We start from the raw sequence: 26544 nt of genomic DNA, 5'->3' as shown, positions 1-26544 counted from the left end.
GGAGTCTTTTCAGACTGCTCCTTCCTGTAAAAACTCATCTGACCCTCATTTTGGGGGGTGGGGGGGGGACAGAGGATGTTATGGAGAAGTGGCCAACAGGTGCAGAAACATAATTATAAAAATATGCCTCACTTTTCATATATTCTTTATTGTTTTCTAGTTTCCTATTACTTTTTCTTTGGACTGGAATGTTTTAAAAATATTATAAAAATAAAAAACGTCACCACAGAATCAGAGACGTCAGAGCTCTCGAAGAAGAATTAAAACAACATTGAGGCGACGTATAGGATTTTGCTTAATTTTGATACATTCAAGGCCTCTTACTTTAACAGAAATAGGCCTATTGCTTCTCGTGTTAATTATTTTTGAAAACCGAATAGTCAAATCTTAAATGGTGATTTGAGAATTAATAATGAAAACTTTCACTTTTCGCGTTTTAGGCCTGGCTAGTAGGATAGGTCCGCTCTCCCAGTCATTAGACGGCTAAACCACCCACGTAGGCCCACACTTAACTCATTGGCTTAGTGTGAAAGTTTGAATTTTCTGTGGCATGTTGTGGACTTGTTTGAACTCGCCTGCTTACACACATCATTACTCCTAGTGATCAAATAGCTTCATTACAGTAAAAGACGTAGCACGAGACTTGATTAATTTAATGAATTTCGTGTGAATCAACGTCTTTTGAGTTTATTTCATCGCGTAGACAACATGAGTAATAATTTTCTAGCCAATGCCACTCTATAATATGCAGTATAAATAGTAAAGCGCATTGTAACATGTTTATTCTTTAATTGTTATATGTCATTATGAGCCGTCTGCATACTGAAGGAATATTTTGAGTTATTTACTACGCCCCAGTTATTTACTACGCCCCAGTACCGATCATCGGAAGGTTTTAGACTAAAACGCAAGAGAAAGTGAAAGCTTTTTAACAAGTGGAAGTAACGTCGTCGCATTTGTTGATTCATCATTACCAAAATCTGAGTATGTGGTAAAACATGTGTGATACTCTATCACGAGGCTTCTCTTCGTTTTCGTTGCACTGGATATGCGTGCAGGAATTCTAACGTTATTTGTCATTACAACTGAATTTTCCCTTATTTTCAGAGGAAAATGCGGTAAGTTTCGAAATTATTTATCATTCCGTGTATTATACGTACGTATAACATTTATATTTAAATGAACGTTATAAACGGTCTTGGCGAATATAACCAGTCTATCGTTAAAGCGTTTTTGTTCACGCACAACACGTTGACGTTATGAAGATGGGAAGAGTGGCTAGTGTTATAGTGTTTACTGCACAAAGCAAAGTCATATTTAGCATGGCAGCAAAATATGACTACGCACAACTCATCTTTTGATTAGTAAAGCGAGCATGAGTTTAAAAGTCCATGTCAGTCCCAAAGTCAACATAGAGACAGGCTAAGCATTCACACATATGAATTGGAAGTAGGAAAAAGATGTATACAAACACTTGTTTATATGGTTTGCATGTAGGTATTACTACTAGTGAAAATATTAGCTAGCTAGCTTAACTGAACAGTTAATATATAGAGTAGCAAACAACAAACAAGTTTCGTGTTACTGTATGCATCACTGTCGATTTAACACAGCTAACGTCATATCTATTAACAGGTTTAATTTGCTAAGGCATAACTATTTTGCAAGTAGTGGGTAGATGTAAACAGCACGAAATCATTAGATACTGCGTTATACGGTTTCTAAGTGTACTGCATGCTTGGGGTGCTTCATGGACGTATCCTGCAAAGTTGAGCAGGCTATGGTTGCATTTACAACTAACAAAACAAAAAAATAAATGTGTGCTGAGTGTTTTAACTGCAGAATCTTTTCATACTGATTCTATTTACACTGCAGCAGTGCCTCCTCAGGTGTCTTTATTTTGAGATGTGAATCAGAGACGCAATAAATGATGTCACATTTCAGAAGCCTTTAAATCAGCAGTGTAAGGGCATCTATAGTCTATTTCTAATGTAACTTTCATTTCTATCATGTGTTTAATGTTGTATAAGTGAATGTATATTAGCAACATTAGGAAGATGGTCCCAAAAGATATTTATGTCCAGTCAAAATAACTTTTCCATAGAGCATATTTAATGATGAGTGATGTGTGATCTGTTTTGCTAGTGTAATGAGGGGTCATAAGTAGCAGGGGTGAGGGTGGTAGAGGGTGTATATGTTTATTGTCCATACTAAATAAACAAACACTAACAGAGACAGGAACACCCTGGGAGGGGAAGACCAATAAGAAGAGTGGTGCTTTCTAGAAGTCTTGTTCTCTGTGCGTCTCTCTCTCTCTCTCTCTCTCTCTCTCTCTCTTAATTGCTCGCTCGCTCTCGCTTGCTCTCTGGAGCCTCAACAATATGGCAGGATCTGTGCAGGGATGATGTGTATGTATGTACATGCATACACTATATTGCCAAAAGTATTTGCTCACCTTCCTTGACTCACATTTGATCTTAAGTGGCATTCCATTCCTAATCTAAAGGGTTCAATATGACGTTGGTCCACCCTTTGCAGCTAGAACAGCTTCATCTCTTCTGGGAAGGCTGTCCACAAGGTTTAGGAATGTGTTTATGGGGATTTTTAACCATTCTTCCAAATGTGCAATTGTGAGGCCACATATTGATGTTGGACGAGAAGGCCTGGCTCTCATGGGAGCATGGAATTGTCCAAAATGTCTTGGTATGCTGAAGCATTCAGAGTTCCTTTCACTGGAACTAAGGGGCCAAGCCCAGATTCTGAAAAACAACCCCACACCACTATCCACCCTCTACCAAACTTTACACTTGGCACAATGCAGTCAGACAAGTGCCGTTTTCCTGGCAACCGCCAAACCTGTTGCCATTGCTGCTGTTCCCAAACACTTCCATTTTCTTATAATACAGCTGACAGTTCACTGTGGAATATTTAGGAGTGATGAAATTTCACGACTGGATTTGTTGCACAGGTGGCATCCTATCACAGTTCCACACTGGAATTCACTGAGCTCCTGAGAGCGAATCATACATCCATCCATCCATCCACAAATATCAAATAAATAAAAGATGTAGTCCCTACCACATTAAAACAGAAAAATAAATAATTGCACATTAATATAAATTAACATAAATAATAGTAGTGCACTCTGGAATTCACATTTAGAAGTTAAAAAAGGCTAGTGCAAAAAGTGTATTTTAAGTATACTTTAAACAACTTTAAGTAACTAACTTTTAAGTCTTTAAGTAACTAAAACTTCAGTATTAGAGTAGAGTTCAGTATTCATAGATGATTGATCCGCTGTAGTACGATCACTCTTATTTTTCTCCCTGTATGCTGTCGCACTTACGGCTCTTAAACCAAGAATATGACAAACGTGTATATATATATACACATGACATAATTTTGTATGCTATAATACTAGAAATGGTAATAATCACCAACCTCTTGGAATGTTTTGTACAAATCTGCGTGCCTTCAGGTGTTTGGCCAGATTCGTTGTGTTAAGCTAGGTTTAAACTTTCGCGAGTGACCGTAGCGCGCGAGTCCGCACACCTCGCGTGACCCTGCTCGAACGGTGGAGGCGTTCAACTTACCGCGTCTCACATTCTGTGCAGTGTTGTCCGAAACGATATGTGGTAGTATAAAGAAACACCCCTCAAAAACAGGGGAAGAAACATTTACCTGAGGAATTTTAATGTTGCTTTGTGTTTCAGGTTTGAAAAGTGCTGGAATTTAGATTAAAGTGCTTGAAACAAATAGCTGTCTAACTGAACAGTTCTCTTGTATTATGTTAACAAATACGAGCCTCTTGTAATTCCAGGACGAAACATGAGAGAACGTGAAGACGTTAAGATTGGGGGTTTAGAAAATAAACAACCATTAAATAATGTGAATTTTAAAAAGCGAATCATTTCGAGTATATGTATAAATATTTAACTAAAGTTTAACGTGCTGGGAAATATTGAAATGGACCTTGAAAGTGACGTACAAGTGCTTTAATTCCACCTTGTTAACGTGTATGAACCCATAGCGTGGAAACAAATGACAAGCCTGTGGGTCTTGTTGGGGCTTTAACTTCTATCAACCACTTTAGCCCAGCGTGTTCGTTTGATGGGAAAGAGATAGTAGGAACAACACACCAAAATTATAGCAATAACAAAAAGGCCTTTATTAAAACAGAGATATCTCTGGAGATCTCACACACACCAAACATGTACACCAGAGAGATCTGAAAGTTACTAGTAACATGTAAGTTATATATGGTATGGCTCCACCCCCTCAGTGCTCTTGCATGGTCATAGTTAGAGTTCTCAACCTACATGCATGACTCTGCATTATTTCATGTCCACTGTGTCCCAACCTAATAGGGTGTCCTTACAGGCAGTTGGTGCAAGTCACCTTCTGTGGAACATATTCTACAGACACTTCACTCCCTATAGACCAAACTGTTCTCTGATGCAACAATATGCTATATGGCCCCTTGTGAGGCCCTTCTTAAGATTACGTATAAACTAATAGTTTAAGGCAGCAATTATTTATCTAATTAATAGTTATATCTAATTTTAATATCCATTTCATTGATGAGCAAAATATACTTTTGCTAATGTTATTGCTAAGCAAAAACTTATTTTCTCAACAAACCCCCTTTTAATCTCTGATAAGAGATTACAATCATATTTTCCACTGTTATCCTCTCATCTGACTCCCCGTGATACAACAGTGACATCATACCTGCTTGTTCCCTGAGGATCCCTCTGTTCAATCATAGTGCTGATAAGGCGTTCTGCTAAACTTCTTATACATGGAATACAACAACGTCCACAAGTAATTCTTTTAGCCAAAAATACTGCAACTGAAGTGAGAGCCGACATGATCAGAGCTTTATACTTTCCAAAATGTTTGTCCAGCCATCCTGTAATTGGGTTTTCTGTTCCCAAGGCCTAAAGTTCCTTCCCTTAGATTGAAATGGTAAATGTAGTACAGTTACCCTTTGTATTCCCCTTAGTTAGACTAATCATACAACCATAGCCTATGAGATCTTCCTCTGGAAATATTGAAGCCGGTAATACCATCAGTTTCGGTCGGGCCATTGCACATGCTACGCAGTTCTCTATACCTGTCTCAACTGCCTGACCCTCGATCCACTTTATCCCACGTTATCGCCTGAAAAGCTTGTACTTAATTCTAAAATTTGCTAGGGAGACCATTTAGTATAATCCGATCCGCAGATGCCTTGTAAGCCAGGTTCTGTTATGTTTATTATAAGTGGTAATAAACAACTGCTTAATATTGTTGCCATGATGAACAACAAGGGATGGCAGCTGTCCCACCTTCAAAGCAGCGGTTATCATTAATAGGTTCCCAACATAGATACACATCCGATCCCCTATACGTAGCGTCCTCCCCGACAGTTAATAACGCTGCAGACATCAAATGTCCACGCAGTGGTCTCTCCCAGAACATATTCTAATTCTATACCCCCATAGTCTTTAATACAACCATCTGTTACGCTTTTTTTTTTTTTACCCTCGTGCTGTTGTGGTTTTGTGGTCCATGTGTTAACAGCAGCAGTATTATCACACCTTCTACTGATACCACGGCCGCACAATATCTTAGCCATTTAGGTCTTCACCATACGTCGGTCCTAACCCCCGGCTGTCCGAACAGTCTCAGTGGACTCATTATCCTATTTCTAATTCGTGGGTGACCAATAGTTTTTCTTGACACCTTCGTGCTTGAAGGGCGGGTATACCCAATCAGCCCTTCGCCCAACCCAGTGAACTATTTTGGTCACCCCCTTTTTATTTACTATAATTTAAAGTCTAAAGTTCCCGGTGGGTATCGTCTATTGTTATCACAAGCGAATTTGATTCTAACCCCGAAACCCCTTATACTTGGTTCTCCGTCCGGCGCTAAGGCAAAACAAAAAACCCAAGACCCAATCCAATCCAAATTACTGCTTTGTTACTACATTACTTTGATACTTAGTTTTAAATCTTTATTTAACTTCCTGCCTAATGTTGTACTGCGATTGCAACACTATAGGATGCTGGAACCTCTTATCTTTTAAGTGAAAAGAGAGGGTGTCTGGATCATGTATGCTCTCAACCTCATACTCCTACACTCCTTTTAACCTTACGACAAGCACAGTTTAATACAATAGAAATAAAGAATAATAAAAGCAAAGCATCTATACAGTGGGCAGTCCCCTGTTGAACAATTTAACTTTTTTTTTTTTTTTTTTAACAATGCCAAAGGCCAAACAAAATATAAATGGTGGTCACACTCCACACAACACCTGTACCAGTATTAAGAAAAGAAGAGCACCCAACTCAAGACCTCTTTTATTAAAATGTAAGTGGCCCACGAAGTATGTTCTGTTTTTTTCTTCGCCGACCCCAACTTCCGTTCCTTTTCCCTCGTTGGGGGCAAGGTGGACTTTACCTTGAAGAGCCCCTGGTGCTTCACTTAAGGTGGTATTGTGACCCTATTGTGAGCTCCGTATCTCTGCGCGCTCCAGCGGTGGTTCTGACGCTCGGCACTGGCTGAGATGGTACCACGTCTCTCCTCTGCCTCTCAGTCGGACGGCGTGTGATGTCCTCTCAACGACTTTGAATGGACCAGTCCACCTGGGTTCCGACCACTTCCTTTTGATGACCTTCAGCAGGACCCACTTGGTGACGGGTAGATCTACTCGTGGCTTCGGTTCTGACTCCTCGTGTGGGTCTGGTTGTGGGACTGGTGCTGGCTCCTCTCCTCGTACCTGAACAGAATAAGCTTCACAGATTGCGTATTAGTGCATTATACCGTTGTTGTACAACCTTGTAGTTTTCCTGTCGGACGTCGCAAGCGCATTGGGGCCCCCATAAAACTTCTTCCTGTCTTGAGCTCATACGGAGTGAATTCTGTAACAAAATTCACTGAAGATCTTCTGGCCAACAATACAAACACATACATTTGTGCACATACCTTTACCTTTATCCTTTGTTACCATTTATAATTCCAATTTAGCCTGAGATTGAGAATGATAAGCCAACCTGTATTTGCGTCTCAAACCCAAATTTTGTTTGAAACCCTTGCTAATGAAATGCTTCCCATAATCTAAGCGCCCTAATTTAGTAAAACTATGATGCAGTATCCAGTAATTTATCAACCTTTTGCAGACCAACTTGGAGTCCTCTGGCTTGGTGGGAAATGCTTCTACCCAACATAAGAACTTGACCACGACCACTAACAAATACCTTAGTCCCTGTATGGTATTAACATGTCAGTGTAGTCAGTCTGGATCTCCTGGCTCCTATTGCCCAGGAAACCTGCTTAGACCTGGTCTTAAAACACAAGTTATGTGCATTACAAATATTCACATTTTCAGTCCAGTCTGCTATTAAGTCAGTTAAGTATGGGTGCGACCAGTAACACATTTTCCTTCATTTTTGCTGTCCCGTGTGCTTCAGATAACACTGATTAAATCAATTGACTTGGTAAAAACGGTCTCCCATTAGGTCCTTTCCAAACCTCCTTACCTCATTTACCACCTTTGTTTAACCACAACATTTTTCCTGTAGTTTACGTAGCTCTGAATCCTATGGCAGAGGAGACCACTGTCCTCTGCCCTGCAAACCATCTGATGGGCTCCTGTAACATATCCTGCCTCTTTTTAGCATCCACGTCCGCAGCTGCATTAACTCTGTATTAAACTGCCCCCTTTTGATAACTTGAACATTTAATGATAGCAACTCTTACCAATAGTGACACCTTTTACATCATAATATTTAATGAATTTACCTCCTGAAGTGGTATAACCTACTCTCTTCATACCAAGTTCTACATGAACCACTCCTACCACGTATGCAGAGTGTGTACAGATGTTAACTTTCTTGCCTTCCACCCACCTTAGTGCTGCAATAACAGCCAAAATCTCAGCCCTCTGTGCTGATTGTACTACCCAGTTTTACCTGAATGTGCTACCCAGAACTCGCCTGCGTCTCCCTGAGCTTCCATTACCACCACAAATCCTGATTCAACACCACCATCTCGACTCCTGAACCCGCACCTGTCTGTCTACATGTTCTCTACCCCAGGAATTGGTTCAATTTAGCTGCATATGCCACCTCAGTTACACACTCATGTGCCGGACCCTTCAACATACCATATTAATTCCTTCAAGTGAAAACATTAAGGTTGGGACCATCAAAACCTTCTGTATGTGTTAACATTTGTAAATTTACATAAGCCATAATGCTGTGACTTGTTAGAATATATAATGAATGTCTTGTGATTACGTGTGCCGTTTTATTTATCTATTTATTTAAACAAGTTTTGCTGTCTAACAGCCCACCCCCCCTTTTCTGAAACACAAAAGGGTGTTTCAGAAACATCTAAGGCACATATGTCAAAGTCAAGGCCCGCGGGCCAGATCCGGCCCGCGAACTGATTATCTATGGCCCCCTGGATGATATTTAATTACTATTAGAACCGGCCCGCAGGCCACAGCCGCCCGCTGGTGTTTTGCACGCACAAACACTACATTCCCCACAATGCAACGGTAGCCCGCGAAGTCACTGCAGCGCACACAAGCGGCAAAGGTCCGCTCGGCGAAAATGACGTAATCGCAGTGGCTCCGCCCGTGCGCGAGGGCGTCGCGCGCTGTCGATTCGCGAGGTCGTGCACCTCTCGAATTTTGTAACGTTGTGCGCACCAGCACGTTAAACTTAATTAAGTTAAATATTTATACATATATTCGAAATGATTCGACATAATTCGCTTTTATTCACATTATTTAATGGTTGTTTATTTTCAATCTTAACGTCTTCACGTTCTCTCAAGAGGCTCGTATTTGTTAACTGTTCATTTGTTGTGAAACGAAGTAGTTACAATTTCAAGCATTTTCAAGTGCTTTAGCCTAAATTCCAGTACTTTTCAAACCTTTATTACTTTATTCATTTAATGTACAGGACATGTTTTCTTTGAAGGAAGTTTGTTTTTATCAGTTTGCTTGTTGAAAAATTTTTTCACTTGAAATTACTGACAGATCCATAAGAAAGTATTGCTTTATTCATTTAAGCATTAAATAATAAACACTGTGTTAGGTCTTGGTTCAATAGGCTATGTGCAATCATTTCAATGTTTTAATAAACATTGAACCAGTCCGGCCCTCGGCTTGTTGCAAATTTGGTTTTTTGGCCCTCGGTGCATTTGACTTTGACATCCCTGATCTAAGGTAATCTGCCTGTGTCTCAAACGTAGCTGGTGGCTGTGAGATAAGGCCAACGTCATGAGGTCCCTCTGACCACAGAGAAGCTGGTATCTGATCTAAAATTAAGTTAGGGTCAAGACGATCACAGCAGTCTCTCCCATGGAATCTGCTCAACATATCACATTAGAGTAACTTTGACAAATGACATTGTTTTAATAAACCAAGTATTCCAAGACTTAGCATAGTTCACACATAGAATGTTAGTTATTACCTAATGCTTAACTATAGTGGCTCTCCTAATCATACTAGTGTCGCTAAGCAGGTGTCAGCCTCACAGGGACCACCACACCCTCAGGTGTCACCAATATGCTCCTGGTTGCAATCTCCCATAGCTGATACTGTAGCTATTCCTCAAATTCCTCCCCATAAACTAGATCCCGTATTGGGTCATAAAACAAAGGAACATGCAGTGGGTCGGGTGGCAGGACGCAGGGACCAATAAGAGTAACCCACAGCTTCCAGGCCATGAACACAGAGTGGACGCCCCTCGCAGTGCAGGAGTCTGGCTCCAGAAGATGTGAACTGTGGGAGGCCATTCCGTGGAGATCACCTGTCCTAGAGGGCTACATAACACAGTAGCTCCTAGTTCAAAAAATGTCTCTTCCGCAGAGGTTATCAGGTGCAGTCTCTGATATGAGGAACTGGCGACATTGGGACAGTTTTATGCAGACTTTGATATTCTGTATAACAGTCACAGAATCAGCATCAGGTAAAACGCAGTTGATTGCTGAATGAGTTGCTCCTTTGTGTCAACCAGAAATGACAACCTTTGAGTACAGACAGTGAGGGACAGCATGGGGTCTGTCGCAGCTTTGCTGTCAGAGTTCTCATCTGGGCCCCATCATGCCCACTGGTTAACTCCACACTCTCCAAGGGGAACCACCCTGAGGCCACTGAAGGGTTTGGTGCTGGTACATACGAACTTCTGGACCTCCCTTGTCCAATGGCGTTCTGAGGACACTCCCTCGAACCAGTGACACTCCTGCCCACAAAGAAACATCCACCCAACATGCCACGACCATAGTTGCCAGGACAACCCTGACCACCCCTGCCCCTTGCCCGACCCCTCCCTCTTAAACTTGAGTTAAATCTCATTGGTGGGTAATCCCACCCCTGTTGCAGATAGGGAACATATTGAGGAGTCTGGGGCGGGCCCCTGTACACGTACACTGCCTGCGTACACCCTTTTCTAAACCAGTTAAGGTGTGAGCGTTAGGACCCTGGGTGTATACCAGTTTGGGACACCCAGATGTATGCTGCTTGGCTCAGATAACTTGTGGGAGTTGACTTATCCAACCATGTGACTAGAAATGACGGATGCTGCACGTATTGGCCATTTTACAGAGGGCTTCACCTAATGCTCCATTATGTCTAGTGAGGGGTACTTCATGTAACAGGTGGGTTGTGCCTGCTGCATACTGAAAAACACTTAACTTAAACAGTAACTTCACTTTAACACTACGAATATAAAGGACCACTGTGACTATGCAAGGAAGAGAAATTTATGTAAGGGAATGTTCACATACACAAAGCATAGGGAAAACACCATAGGAACTAAGCAAACTAACAATACAGAAACAAAACATAACCTTAGTAACAAATCCAGACTGCTAAAAACGTATACGGAAGGAAACATATCAATAACCTAAACCAAAGACAAAACTTCTAGACAGGCGGATGCAAAACTAATAATGCATGAACATCTATCATACTTTCAGTATTAACCAGACATCAAAACAAACTAAGAACGGGGCTATTTAAACCAGTAAAAATCCAATACCGGCAAAGCTTCTAAACATTTACCTAAACAAACTTATGACCTAAATGACAAAAATAACTGGGGAAAATACTCAAGATCACAAGCACAATAACCCACGATCAGAACATAGAAAACCAAGAACTAAATTACTAAACCTAATGAGATATAACCTAGAAACAGCTGAGACTGCAAATGAAGGCAGGTGTGACAGACAGGAGGGTGCGGAGCCAAGCGTGACAGTGCAACAACGTAGTACCAGACCTCTAAAGTCTCCCAAGGCCAAGATCTTTCCTCGGACACATCTACCTCACTTAGCTAGTGTGTGCACTATCTATAACTAACTCCACCCAAGTCCCTTCTAACATGCAGTTAACACTTTACCCCACAGCCTGAGCTCCCTTTTTCTAGCCTTAAATATTAATATCTACTATTAATAGGTATGATGACAAAATTTTCAAACAGCCCCAAGCTTTACAAGAATCACATATCTAGACAGAGCTGAAATATTCCTTTAAAATGATACCTGGATTTTGAAAATTGGTTGAGAATTGATAAAGTTATGATATTTATAATATCATGTATCACATTAAAATATAATACATTAATTACAATAGAAGTCGTGTGACTGAAATTCACATAATCTAATTCTAATTAATTATAATTAATAATTAATCATAATCATAATCTAATTCGAAGTGATGTTAACTATATTACCATTTAACAACAAGTTATATCAGAAAACAATGAGATTAAACTACACAACACTGGTATCAGTACCGATTTCAAGAAAACACTGTGGGAACGAGTTAAACCGAGACGCCGCTTTTAGCCTAAAGTTGCTAGCTACCGTGACGTTCGATACACCAATGTCAATCATGACTACTTATTTTCCGCGGTCTAGTAAAATACTTTCGCCTGCACGGATTTCGATTACATTTGGTCAGTATTGAGATAAAAGCTGTATTTTTAGGTCCACATATATTTCGATGGTGTCCGGAGCGTTGATGAAGAAAACAGACCGCTTGAAAACAACAAAGTATCTTATCGCTGGTCTCCCGACCTGAAATCGCCTCAGAGTTCACTATTAGCAGTGCCTGATGATTGGCTGGGTTGTGCTTAACGAAGTCACAGTAGTATTCAGGAAAAAACATACACCTGCTAGGCGGTGAGGAGTGATGTTATATGACACCTTTACAAAAGTACAACGTAGTTTGGAACACATTACTGAGCCAGAATTTTTCGCATCGAACGTTGGTTCGTCAGCATACCTACTATTAAGGGCGCGTCATCGGTTTTATTTATTTGTACGGTTCCTGCTTTTACATTAATTACTGGATAAATCCCTTTTTACCTCTTGCTGCACGATAATGGGTGTTAACGAGTTTGGCTCATACAGTGGTGTATTTTCCTGACTATCTGCTGTGTGCACCCCTGGTTGTGGACAACCCCCAGGAAACAGTGTTTGTACATGTGTCACAGAGCTAAATCTTTTCAGCGTTTGATGATTTTGCGTGTTAAACGTGCACACTTTTAGCCAGTCCGTTCTATTTTGCAGCGATGTAACGATTCTCGGTTAGGGGCGGAGGCAAAAACACTAGCGAATGAAATGTAACTTTTAGAGCGGCAGGAATGCTTGTCTAGGCACACAACAGGTGCACGCGCTACGAGGCATTTCTCATGAGTACCAACTAAAATTTACTAAACACAGAGGAAGGACAAAACCAAAGCATAACGTACACGAAAATCAAACTACAAAATACAATCAGTCCTAATTTCAAACAAATGACGTAACCTAGCATTAAGACATAAGAATGAAGACACATAGGGAAATTAGAAGTAAATACACCCCCTTCTAAACAAAACTACAACACCTCAGACAACGAACAGACTATGCTATTTGTTAAAGAACGAAGGAAGAAATCGAACAGATGACTCAGACAATATACCAATGGGATACAGAGAAACAACCAACATCAACAGGACAAACTTGACAATAAAATAAAAAATAAAAATGAACCAACAACCAATCAAACATGAAAAAGAGCCTCGGCGTGGCGAACCCAACTAATCAACACAATAAACGATACACGAACTTATTAACAACTGAACTTGATTTATCATCCCTGTAGTCTGAGACCAAAACAAACTATAACGTAGACTAAAAGAACTCATACGAAAGCCAGACCAACGAATAAAAAGACTTAAGACTCGGTTAACCAAACACAATATATGAACCTCATAGGTATAGTCCAACACTAGGGGAGGGTGCAGAATTTAAGAACTTAACTCTGAACTTAAATACAAGAAATCACAGGACAAGAAAATGCCCACGAAAGATCACCAAGTTTACCGACCAGACAGAACTCACACACAATATACAATGTGTGGAACAGAAACGAATGTAACAGTCTCAATTATACAAAATGACCCAGACCGGGCCTTACTCAAAATGAAGAGAAATACCAAAGACACAATGAACAGCTAATTCTAAATATATGCGAGACCAAACCAAAGGGGAAATTAAATAAATTAAATACAAAGGAGGGAGGAGTCACCGGTGACAGACGAAATTCTAACATTTTGTAGTCAATTACATCAACTAAGGACACACGGTCCTGCCTTGGTCACTCATACTTTTAACGTCACATAACAGTAATTGTATGAATTACTTTACAAGTCCTAGTCATTTGTTCCTATAAAGTTTTCCACTCACATAAACCAACACCATAAACCAACCATTTTACATCAAACAATATGCATACATTTCATATTTCCTCACCAGCCAAGTTGATAAAAAACCGGTACTCACCAGAAGTAGCCTTCAACCATAGTTACCAGACTGAGACACCGTAAGGTTGCATCACCCTCAATCAATTCAGGATCCTGTCCCAATATTGGTGATTCGGGGCTACCCCAGGGCTCCGGGACACCAACGACCCAGCTACCACGGGACGCCACCCGCGGTTTACCGTCGCCTCGTCAGACAAACGGGGGGGTTTGCCACACCCGGGAAAACAAAAATCACTTGTCAGTACAAATATACTTTACGCGATTTACCTTATTTTATTCCTTATTCCTTTTTCCTTTTAAACCATACATTTTTTACCTTTATTTCCTTGTTTACCTTTAAACCATATATTTTACCTTTATTTCCTTGTTTACCTTTAAACCATATATTTTACCTTTATTTCCTTGTTTACCTTTAAACCAAACCAAAAAAAGATAATAAAAAAAAAATTAAAAGTTGCCATTTAATTTAGCATCGACCAAACACCATTAGTTCATCACAATTTGGTATTATACAAATGTGCAGACATTTTGTTGTAACAGGTATTCTGCTTTACCTTTAATTGAGCCGGCTCGGATGAACTAACAGTATTTTAGAAGATGTGTTCCAAAAATCTCTCTTCCCATCACGTCGGGAGGTCACCAAATTGTTGGGGCTTTAACTTCTATCAACCACTTTAGCCCAGCGTGTTCGTTTGATGGGAAAGAGATAGTAGGAACAACACACCAAAATTATAGCAATAACAAAAAGGCCTTTATTAAAACAGAGATATCTCTGGAGATCTCACACACACCAAACATGTACACCAGAGAGATCTGAAAGTTACTAGTAACATGTAAGTTATATATGGTATGGCTCCACCCCCTCAGTGCTCTTGCATGGTCATAGTTAGAGTTCTCAACCTACATGCATGACTCTGCATTATTTCATGTCCACTGTGTCCCAACCTAATAGGGTGTCCTTACAGGCAGTTGGTGCAAGTCACCTTCTGTGGAACATATTCTACAGACACTTCACTCCCTATAGACCAAACTGTTCTCTGATGCAACAATATGCTATATGGCCCCTTGTGAGGCCCTTCTTAAGATTACGTATAAACTAATAGTTTAAGGCAGCAATTATTTATCTAATTAATAGTTATATCTAATTTTAATATCCATTTCATTGATGAGCAAAATATACTTTTGCTAATGTTATTGCTAAGCAAAAACTTATTTTCTCAACAGTCTGCACATGTGCAAAACCGCAAACTAGCACAACTCGATGCAAAGTACAACTCGACAGAACACCGGCAAACATGACTTTGTTCATTGCGCTGCGGCAGTTACAAGTCGAGTTACAAAATTCGAGAGGTGCACGACCTCGTGAGTCGACAGCGCGCGAGGCCACCGCGATTACATCATTTTCGCCGCGCGGACCCTCGCGCTGCTCGCGGCGCGTCAGGTATAAACCAGGCTTTAGCGCCCTTCGTTGAAATGTTCCGAAAGCACCGCCTGCAAACTGGCTTGTTCATGTCCTTCGGTTTTCCATCTGTATGCTTTGAATCCAAAGTATTTCCACACACCACTTCTGCTGCTTTCCTTGTTTATTAAGACGGGCTGCGAACACACTGCGTTTGCTTTAGCTGCCATTTTAGCATTACAAACTGTCCTGTGCATTACGGCACCTTGGGTGGGTCAAACGAAAGCGCATTTTATGTAAAAAGAATCGATTGGCTCCTTTGGTTGGTACAGCTTTAAAGCACCGTTTGCAGACCGGTTTTGATGTGTCCACGGGGTTGCCATGACTGTCTGAAATGTATGCAAAATAATTCCATATTTCGCTTCGTGCGTGTAGTTTTTCAACAAATTGAGAACGGTTCGCAATATTGCTTGTATTAGCAGCCATCCTACACGTTTTGTTCTTATTCTGCAGAAAGGAGGCAAGCGCTGCACTGCTGTACGCGCACACTGCCCCCGTGTGGCACTCTTTGGAAATACTGCTCTTAAAAAAAAAAAAAAAAAAGCGCACTCAGTCCTATAGCACCGATACTAAGCAAATTGGGTATAGTACCGTTTTTTATGATGAAGTATCGCGATACTACGCTAGTATCGGTATACCGTGCAACACTAGACGAGAGATATAATTGTTTTTTGGTACTTGAGGAACCGACACAGTTTCAATCCGGTGTGACCTAGGTGATGTCGCCCTGCAGCTCGCAGTCGGTTTAGCCTGTGTGTCTGCTGCCTGGTCTTGGCTCTGGTTTGTCAATCCCCATTAACTACACCTACACTACCACTATTAAGCCTAGCAGATATGCTACTAGAAATGAGAGCAGCACCCTCCCAAGAGGGGTGAATGCCATCCAACTTCCAGGCCTGCCCTCAAAACGTGTTCAGTTGTCTGTATAACCCACATTGTTTTCTGAGCACCATTTAGACATCCAGCAGTGTAGCGCCCAAAACCTGCTGTAGGTTTCGGCGCCACACCGAACTGGAATTGGGCCAGAGCATATTACATCATCTGACATCGTCCCCGCTAACTCACACACCTCTTTAATATTACCTTGCGTAATCTCTGACTGCCTTAACCCCACATCATTGGTGCCGACGTGTATGACTATCTTGGAGTATTTACGTGTAGCCAGCATCTTTAGATTAGCCCTGATGTCAGGCGCTCTAGCCCCTGGGATACACTGGACTATGGCTGCTGGTGTGTCTAGAGGGGTCGCTACATTCACGTGTCAGCTGTCAGTCTCCTATACCTCTTTTAACGGGTCGCTCAGTCGGTGTATTACTGAGTGGGGCAAACCTGTTTGACACGGGAACCTGAGACGAACGGTGCTCAGCCCTACGGTGATGCCGCCGAGACGTCACCCATTCTCCCCGCTGCGAGGGCTCTAATGCCTGAGCTGAGGGCTCGCTAGCTACGGCTGTGCCAACCAGGTCTGCTACACTAGGTGCTACTGACTCTGTAGGACTTTCTAAATCCCGGATGCGCTCCTTTGAATGCAAAATCTTCTCCGTCAGGTTAATGATTAATCTACACTTTTCACATATAAAATAACCACTACTGATGAAAGAAGAGTAACTATACATGCCACACTCAGCACAAGCAACAAGTGACTCAGACATGTTGGAATACTTCGCTTCGGTTAAGTTGAACGTCGATGTTTTTTGAAGGTCAAAAAGGTCGTTTAATGCCTTGTGGAGATTGAGGGAGTCTGAGTTATGTGTAGATATATCCAGAAAAGATCTGTAGATATATCAGATATAAACAAACAGATAAAAAAAGTACGAAAAAGCACCCTGCAGCATCGTCAGCAGGAAGCAACTTACTACTTAACAAGGAACTAAATAAGACACAGCAGGAGACAGTGATGGAGTTACAAATGTCAAGGGAGTGACAGGCTGAACTATAAACTAAAGCACAAAAATTGTGACCGTTTACTGTTCTATCTCCCAGTGAACCGAGCTTTATCTTCTGATGATTTCTTTTGGTTTGCCTGATTATGGTTTGGAAATATTAGTTTGGAGTCAAATCATCCAGTTTTTCTGTAGTGTTTTAGAATGAATCATGCAGTGCCCTATGCTTAATTTCTGACACATTCACTTAATTTTGATGCCATGTTTCCCACTGTCACAATGCTGCTTAATATAAAATGTTTTATTGAACACCATCTGTTTAACACATTTCTGATTACAGTGACGTTTGTGCATGTGCTTCAATGCAAATGATTTCTGAACATTTGTACAAAGGATTTGAGTTGATCAGTTTCACAAATGTGCTTAGGCCTACTTGCTTTTCAGTCAGAGTTTATGACTTACAAGGACTTGTGATGGGGTGTAGCCTAATGTAATGATTTCACAGGGCCTTGGCGATGGCTCTGTTTTAAGTAGTGTCAAATACTCTGAAATTCATGTAAATCTTTCAAAGATTCAACTTTTCACTAATGTTATACAATTGGTATGCTGATAATATATTTTGTAATGAAAAACAGTATTCAATTTAAGAAAAGTGGAACGTTGATCTAGGCTATGTGTCTATGGCTATGTACTTTTATGTGTACACATACACACACCTTAAAGATGGTGCATTTATCTTTGTGCTTAGGATGTTTTCAATAGACAGCCATTTCTGTATTGCTTGTTTTCTGTAGATGACGAATGACAGCTGAAGGATTGCCTAATACTCGCTGCAGCTTTTCTGAATTAGTTGGCTCTGTTGTACTTGACAATTTTCCAAGGTGAACAGAGAAAGGATTTTGTTGACTTTAACACCCCAGCGCAGATATGAAATTAGAGTCCCTCAAGTTGATCAAATGTTAGTGGGCAGAGTGAATGTCTTAAAAATGCACTTGTGCTACAATGTTATTGTAACTATTAATTGTTAACTATTGTTATTATTAACTATTAATTAACTCATCACAGTGAAGTACAATAGACATATATTACTAAAATTATTTCTGGTAATGTTAAAATGTTAAAACCATAGCTTTTTTTGGTCATTATTTTTCATAAAAAGAAGTAAGAATTATTAATAATAATTAATAATAATAATTCAAATATTTAGCAGTGGTGGCTCTATTTCCCTGATAAACCTTCATCTATGATGATAAACCTTCATCCTGAATTTCACTGCCATAATGAACTGATCACTTCTCTCTGTTTATGACTTATACTGAGCTTTTAAAGGGCATGAGAGAGTTAATCTGATTGGATATTGGGGCGACACCTTTTGATTCAGTGTAATGCACTGCCTCTGCCACTGCTCATGAAAATAGCGAACAACACCCTCGCATGCCTGTGTGCTAAGTTTGCACTTTATTTCTGCTCATGAACTGTGTCCATTAAAAACAAACCTCAAAGGCTGGAATTCATTCATTCATCAGCATCCTGAGAAATTCTTAGATTTGCAAAGTATAGATTACATATTTAATCTATATGTCTGTGACATTCATATAAAGACTTCCTTTTAGCCTTTCTTTTCCTGCCCTCTCTGGGCGTACTTTGACCCGTGTTCATGAGATTCCCACACAAGGCAAGCAGGATCCCTGCAGAGAGCACATACCACAAACATATCCTCACAGACTGTTTCACAACTTCCTGAGCTGTTCACTCCTACAGCCCTTTCATTAGCACGATCACGATGATCTTTAGCGAATTAGTCTATCAAAAGCCCAACAGTTAACACAGTTAAGAAATGTTGTTTACTGTAAAGCTCATAGCTATTGATAATAGCACCACCTTGTTTCTCAGTTGTTTAATCAGGTTAAAACAGTCATGAACTACTAACTTATTAAATGTATGAAGACAAAAGTGTTAATATTTATCAGTTTGTCTTTTCTTGTGAAGGAGGCAGAATAAATATAATCAGTAAGTCTAATGAAAGTGTCTGCTGTATGTGTGCTGCAAAGGGAAAGATTTTTCAGTTTAGTGTTTGCTGCTGGTTCTGAGTAATCTTACAATAAACTTCCAAACTGGGGCTTTAAATTTGTGCTCCGCATGTAACAAAATTCTATGGTTGCAGGCAGGGGCTTGTGCACCTAATCCTAAGTGAACATATTTTTTAAGCGTTAAATAATCAGCTCGTTACAGACTGAAGCCATATCAGCAGATTTCTGTTACCAACAGACAACTGTTGGTACCGACTAGAACATTGTGTTTCTGATCATTTGACCACAAGAATACATTTAGCAAAAGTGCGTGTATGAGTATTTTGTTATTTTGCCTGTGTGTGTGTGTGTTTGTGTGTGTGTGTGTGTGGTGGGTCTTCTGTGTTTTAGTGCCTGAAGTGCTTTAAATCTTTCCTTTCAGATGGATGCAAGGAGCCAGATCAGAGGCCCAACACGAAGCCAGTAGGAAATTCCTCGTATACCTCACAGTCCAGATTTCGTATGGAGTGTATAAATGACTACGTCCGGAAGGCTGGAACATCCAACCTCTTCCAATGTGTGTTTATAAATGACGCATATGAATGGAAGAATATTCCTCGCTTAGACTGTATACGTAAGTTAGCCGCAACTTATTTTTCATAAGCTTAGGCGTAAAGTTGAGAGCAGGCCATATGAAAGTTTATTACACACACTACGGTAATCACACACAGGGTAGCGGGACGCAAGTCAGAACATTGACTGACAAGGACGCTAGACAACTTGCACACTTAAATACAAAAACATAAACTATGTGCAACATAACATTACCAAGATGAGAGACAGGTGATGCAAATCACAGAGATGCACACGAACATAAAACACAGACGGACGTAAACACACACACACCAACACGCCTGAAGGGAGGAGTCAGGAGTACCGTGCTATTTAGTCTCATTTCATTTCTTTATTTAGTTATTTTCTTCACTTATTTAATTATTTATTTATTATTTTTTTTGTTTTAGTTACATATGCAATTTCTTTGATTTAGGTTGTTAAAGGCATTGTTTGGAAAAAATAAATTTCCAAAATTTCCCACTTACCTCAAATGTTTGGTAAAGACATGTTTGGTAATCAATTTTTCCTTTATTAGTTTCACACCACAAATATGAGGCTAATTTAACTTTAAATAACTTTAATGACATTTAATCCACGAAGGCGAGGGTGGTAGAGGCACGTCTCTAATGTCCATAGTGCACAAAACAGGAAGGTGCTGGCAACACAGTATTAGTCCAAGTGCACAATAAACTAAATAATAATCCTCAGAGTCTTTTAGGCAGCAGCAGGCGGCAGCACAGAGCAGTGACATCAGCAAGCTTTGGTGGCTTGAGTAAACGAAACAGGTCCAATGCACAGCACTGGTGGTATGGACCTGTGGGCTTAAGTGTAGGGTGAAATGACTGAAAGAGAATGTGAAACAGGCAATGGCATGGGATGGCAATGATGAAAGAGCGTGACTAGTAAGGGTGTGATTGAGAGCAGGGGAGTGGCGTAGTGTGAGGGTGTGTGAGTGTGAGTCTCCCCTATGCTCTGGGACTGGACTGCCGTGACGCACACAAATTGATAAAAGGTGGTGGTGTTTGTTTCACCAGGATTCACTAAGAGTAGGACACTTAGAAGCTTTCCGTGAGTGTAAAATGTCTAATCATGAATATGAAGTTACTTTGATTTCACCTCAATCTCAGCGTCATTAATAAAGGAAATATTGCTATCACTTATAAAATATTGACTGACTACAATTGAGGTAAGGGGAAACCTGTAGAGTTTATTTATTTTTTACTGAACAATATCCTGGGTTAATTTTAAATGATTGAGTCGTTTCACATTATCTAGTGACTGCTAAAATGTAAAAGCTAAATGTGACTGGCAGGGAGTGCGAAATAAAGTGGAAGCGATCACGCCGTCTCAGGGAAAAGGAAGTTTTAATGAATAAAGTGAGCAAACCAAAAAACCTGTGACAAGATCCAAATTAAGGATACAATGACCAGCGGTAAACTGGTACAAAGACAAGACATATATATAGACAAACAAACAAAGGGATGAACACAACGCAACAACAACAAGACAACTGCCCCTGTGGACGGGGGCGACCAGTAGGGGGCCCGCTGTACCGTGACACTAAAAACATTCATTAATTTATAATACTGTACACTGACAGAGGCTTTCACAATACTGCACAACCTACCTACACAATATCAGTCATACAGTTAGAATATCATAATTAATACTAAACTATCATAAGTGTCTAGCAACATTTGAGGGGGGAATATAGACAGTAGCCTATCATAAATGGATAAACAATGCATAAAGAGTTTAGAAATCTAATGCTTTGCTAAGTGTAATGTGAGGTTTTTGGATGCAGGATGCTGAGGTGAGAGCAGGTTTAGTTGACGTTTATTACTCAATGTAGACATGCGCATACTTATTGGACTGGTCAGGGAAACATGGTCTCACAATAACGACATGTATCCATGACAACAACTAACAACCAATACGGACAACACTCATCAATCATCGGACAGCATCAATCATCAACATCTAAATACACAAACAATAAAAAAATACAAGTGCAACGTGTGCATCACGGTGACGAGACAAGAGACAGGTGCTAGGAGTAACACAAACGAACATAGACAAACATACACATGCAGACTTGCCGGGGGAGGGGGGTCAGGGGCGGTACCGTGACATTAAAATAATTACGATAGGCTGGGTCAGTTGTGTTGTTACTTACGGCAGTTTTGTTGTGTTAATACCAATTTAATACATATTTCAGCTCATCCATTATTGCCAGCCATGAATAAAGTGTATCCTGTGTTATGGCTCTTGGCCATTGAGTGTGGTCTTAATGCCTACTTATCTTGCAGCTGATCCAAAGCGGAGAACTACCCAAGGTAAGCTTTTTGCACATCTAGTTCTCTTTTAACTTAGGCTTAAAGAAAGAACATCTTATCAACTTATCTGTGGATCTGAAATATGCACACACCGGCCACTTTATTAGGTACAACTTGTTAGTACTGGGTTGGACCCCCTTTTGCCTTCAGAACTGTCTTAATCCTTCATGGCATAGATTCAACAAGGTACTGTAAACATTCCTCAGAGAGTCTGGTCCATATTGACATGATAGTATCACACAGTTGCTGCAGATTTGTCGGCTGCACATCCATGATGTGAATCTCCCGTTCCACCACATCTCAAAGGTGCTCTATTGGACTGAGATCTGGTGACTATGGAGGCCATTCGAGTACAGTGAACTCATTGTCGTGTTCAAGAAACCAATCTGAGATGATTCGCGCTTTTACATGATGTGTTATCCTGCTGCATTTAGCCATCAGAAGATACACTGTGGTCAGAGGGTACACTGTGGTCATAAAGGGATGGACATGGTCAGTTACAATGTGGCGTTGACACAATGCTCATTTGGTACTAATGGGCCCATAGTGTGCCAGGAAAATATCCCTCACACCATTGCACTACCATGACCACAAAGCAAGATGGATCCATGTTTTCATGTTGATGCCAAATTCTGACCCCACCATCCGAATGTTGCAGCAGAAATCGAGACTGATCAGACAAGGCAACGTTTTTCCAGTTTTCTGTTGTCCAATTTTGGTGAGCCTATGTGAATTGTAGCCTCAGTTTCCTGTTCTTAGCTGACAGGAGTGACACCTGGTGTGTCTTCTGCTGCTGTAGCCCATCTGCTTCAAGGTTCGAAGTGTTGTGCGTTCACAGATGTTCTTAATGCCTCGGTTGTAATGTCTAGTTATTTGAGTTACTGTTGCCGTTCTATCAGCTTGAACCAGTATGGCCATTCTCCTCCGACCTCTGACATCAACAACACATTTGCGCCCACAGAACTGCCGCTCACTGGATATTTTCTCTTTTTCTGACCATTCTCTGTAAACCCTAGAGATGGTTGTGTGTGAAAATCCCAGTAGATCAGCATTTTCTGGTCCTGTCAGACCAGCCTGTCTGGCACTAACAACCATGCCATGTTCAAAGTCACATAAATCACCTTTCTTCCCTATTCGAACTGCAGCAGATCGTCTTAGCCATGTCTAAGTGTCTAAATGCATTGAGTTGCTGCCATGTGATTGGCTCAATCGATATGTGCATTAATGAGCAGTTGGTCAGATGTACCTAATAAAGTGGCCGTGAGTATACATGTAGACATGCTCCTTAAGGTAACAGTCTTATCCCCCATTGTCTTTGGCATTATGTACGTGGCTAGCAACTGTGGCTGACAGACTGAACTGATATCGTCCATATCAGAGAAAGCTATGCTTTCACTTGTTCTTCTGTATAACTGTCTCTTTCCCTCACACTCTCTTTCCCTCCCTCTCTCTCTGTGCCTATAGGTACATCTGCTTCTCTTTACTCTAGTGGTCTGGTCAATTTGTAAATTTTAATGTTTGTCATATGTAAAGAGCACATGTAGAATCAGTATGAAATTTGAACTGAAGGGAGATTTGCAAACAGAGTCATAACAACATAACAGCAATATGGTCAAAAGGACTGAAAAGTAGCTGGAGAATTCCAGACTGTTCTGGTGTGAACATGGACCATTGCTTCAAAACTCTGCTTGAGAGCAAGATGCTTCGCTAGCACAGGGTTAAAATGTGAAGTACAAAATGTTAAATATTACTTTACAGTTACACACACACCATCCCACACATCTGGCCCACCTCCCATTGCTCCCTCATCCACACCGGCAGTGAAGACAACTACAACCAGACAGAGCTCTCCAACGACTCCTGGTATGGATGACTTAATAACTTGTGCATGTGTGCGCACGCGTGTGTGTGTGTGTGTGTGTGTGTGTGTGTGTGTGTGTGTGTGTGTGTGTGTGTGTGTGTGTGTGCGTGTGTGTGTGCGTGTGTGTGTTGTTCATGTGTCTCAGTTGGGCCAACGCTGACGTTGCCTGTGTGATGCACTCCTTTTGACCTATGACAGGGCATATTGGCTTTACAACAACTCATGCAGTTACCAAAGCAACTGGGACTGCCATTTACTCCACTGTGAGGACCACAGCAAAAGGGGAGGAGCCAATGACCACAGCCAATAGGACTGTAATTTCATCACCCAGTACCTTGACAGTCAGAAAATACCCGAGTACAGAGTCCCCTGAGTTCAAGTACTCGGGGAGCATCAGTTCCACCACAGCAGGTGAAGCCCCTGTGTCCTTCTGCCTCATCTACCTACAGGAAAACTAATGATCTACCTCATTATTTTAAACTAAACCAATCCATCAACGGGCCCTGTTAAACATTCACCTCAACTCTTTCCTTTTCATAACAAATGTGGGTGTGGGATCCCAGTAAGGTGATCTTTGTTTAATCTCTTGTCACAAAATTACATTACAACATTCATTCATCCTAATTGCAACATGCAATAACTGCATGATCCATTAATTATATTAAGCCCTTATTTAAACTTCAGGTTCATGTTTTAGATGTTTAAAGAGGACAGAAAGCACCTTCTGCTTAGGGTGGATGGATAAAAGTCACTTTATCTGTTCAGCTATGGCATTTCAGATTCAGCCATTTCAAATAGAAGCACACCAAAAGTGATACTCCTATTAAGCCAAAAAGCGAACTGGCTTTCTTTGAAACAAGCATAACTATTGAATTATTAATTATAATTATTCTAACCCACCTCATTCATCATTCAAAGGAGGTTCATTCTAAACCCCTGCCAGCTCTTTACTAATTTTTCATGCGCATACAAGACACAGTCAAACTTGTATGCTCAGACTACAGCTACGTAGTCTGCATCCATAAATCTTCCAAACAGGCAACTGAACCATTAATTATTCGCTACGGTGGATTGAATATTCATTCGGGCTGTGTTGATAAACTTGCTCTCAGGTACTTTTTGGAAGGAATCTACAAGTGCTCTGAATGAACTGGTGTGAGGCGAACTGCTACTTAATAACTTTCTTTTTCCAACAAACCTGTCATGCATTACTCTTCTCTGATTTGCGGTCACCTGCTTAGCATTTCGCCGCATGTTGCACAAAATCAACATGATCAACACACCAATACTTTACTGACACGTTACCAGTAAGCACACGTCACACATTCTGTTTGACCATCAGGTACTCACTTCGTTGTGGCTCACTTTTAAGTCAGTCTCTCTCTTTTGTCTGTCTTTCTCTCAGGAAATGGTGATAATGACGTACACCACGATCCGTGTAAGTGCTTCCTTTGCCTGCAATTAATGTTCCATTTGCGATGTCATCCATTGATGCGCTCACCTGTTAGTTTCAGTCTCTCTGTCTGTCTAATAGCTTTCCTATGTCTCTGATTTAGACAAAGGTGGCATTACTACAGGGGTTGTCTTTGTCCTTATCGTTGTCTTAGGAGCAACAGTAGCCCTTCTTCTCTGGTGCCGACGGTAAGGGTTTGCGGTGTGAGTCATATGTGATGGGTGTTGTTAATGTTTCTAAAGTAATTATTTTCTCTCTTTTTCTCACTTAAAGGCGCCAAGTTTCTTCCACTCAAACATTAGAGATGACACCACAGAGGCCAGAGTCAGATTACTCCCTGTTAAACCCAGCCAGTGGTACGAGAAGCAACCCTTCAGATACAAGCCAAGAAACACCTGTCTATTGAGACTGCCCCATGTGTACATAAGTATAAAAGGAAGAGTGGGCAGAATACACACTCAATATCCTGCATGTATACTCCCTGTACATTGTGTATTGTTTTTGTTCATTAGTTTCTGTCGTTTGAGTACATTACATCAATGTACATCTATCTTGATTTTGCGTGTACCATGCTGTACTGGACATAAACTTCTCATGAGAATGTGAGTTTCAGTATATTTAACATACTGCAAGAAGGCCAGACTCATGGGAAGAGGAAATTGTGAAGGTTAAAGAAGGTTAAATTAGCTCATGTCCACCACTACTAATGTGTTCATATCATTGTATATCATGTATATCATATTACTGATGACCATTTACGGCAGCAGCAGGATGCGTTGTGAAGTCCTCATGTCCATCTCAGCAGCGAGCGCTTCAGCTTTGGCAGGACAGGAGCACATAGCTAAAGCAACAGTGGTACTTTTTAGGGCCAAAAATGACATGTTCTTGAAAGCACAAGTCCATGACTTGGTTGAAAGCTCACTGAGCAGCATGTATTTAACTTAATAATAAAGATGAAAATGAGAATTAAGGTAAACATGTCCTTGCAGGAACTACATTGCCTGCATTGGCTTGTCTGGGGTAATATCCAGCATCACGTAGCATTTATATAAGTCACAGACTTCTTGTGTTCTTTGATTGTCCTGGATTGTCCTTCGATGTTATAATAAATGACATACCACTT

At 40.7% G+C, this 26544-nt stretch overlaps 1 protein-coding gene across 2 annotated transcripts; it reads left to right on the top strand.

Annotated features, from left to right (window-relative positions):
* Window positions 1-626: 626 nt before the first annotated feature.
* Window positions 627-26544, top strand: LOC143500351 (uncharacterized). Of its 2 annotated transcripts, XM_076994460.1 has the most exons (8): window positions 627-1118; window positions 19599-19790; window positions 22081-22107; window positions 23866-23970; window positions 24167-24379; window positions 25374-25406; window positions 25525-25609; window positions 25695-26544. In XM_076994460.1, the coding sequence occupies exons 1-8, from the start codon at window positions 1049-1051 to the stop codon at window positions 25825-25827; spliced, it is 858 nt and encodes a 285-aa protein (XP_076850575.1). In that variant the 5' UTR covers window positions 627-1048; the 3' UTR covers window positions 25828-26544. The 2 variants fall into 2 exon arrangements, with proteins under 2 accessions (XP_076850575.1, XP_076850576.1); XM_076994461.1 differs by lacking the exon at window positions 24167-24379 and having other exon boundaries at window positions 628-1118.

Source organism: Brachyhypopomus gauderio, unplaced genomic scaffold (assembly GCF_052324685.1).
Source record: "Brachyhypopomus gauderio isolate BG-103 unplaced genomic scaffold, BGAUD_0.2 sc142, whole genome shotgun sequence".
Classification (NCBI taxonomy): domain Eukaryota; kingdom Metazoa; phylum Chordata; class Actinopteri; order Gymnotiformes; family Hypopomidae; genus Brachyhypopomus; species Brachyhypopomus gauderio.
The sequence above is the reverse complement of the archived record's forward strand: the minus strand, read 5'-3'. Positions and strand labels throughout refer to the sequence as shown.

Excerpts from the sequence above, each read along its gene's own strand:
- LOC143500351 (XM_076994460.1), top strand. The coding sequence starts at position 1,049 with ATGCGTGCAGGAATTCTAACGTTATTTGTCATTACAACTGAATTTTCC. Across the intron at positions 1,119-19,598 it reads TATTTTCAGAGGAAAATGCG|ATGGATGCAAGGAGCCAGAT; the intron begins GTAAGTTTCGAA and ends CTTTCCTTTCAG. Across the intron at positions 24,380-25,373 it reads CATCAGTTCCACCACAGCAG|GAAATGGTGATAATGACGTA; the intron begins GTGAAGCCCCTG and ends TCTTTCTCTCAG.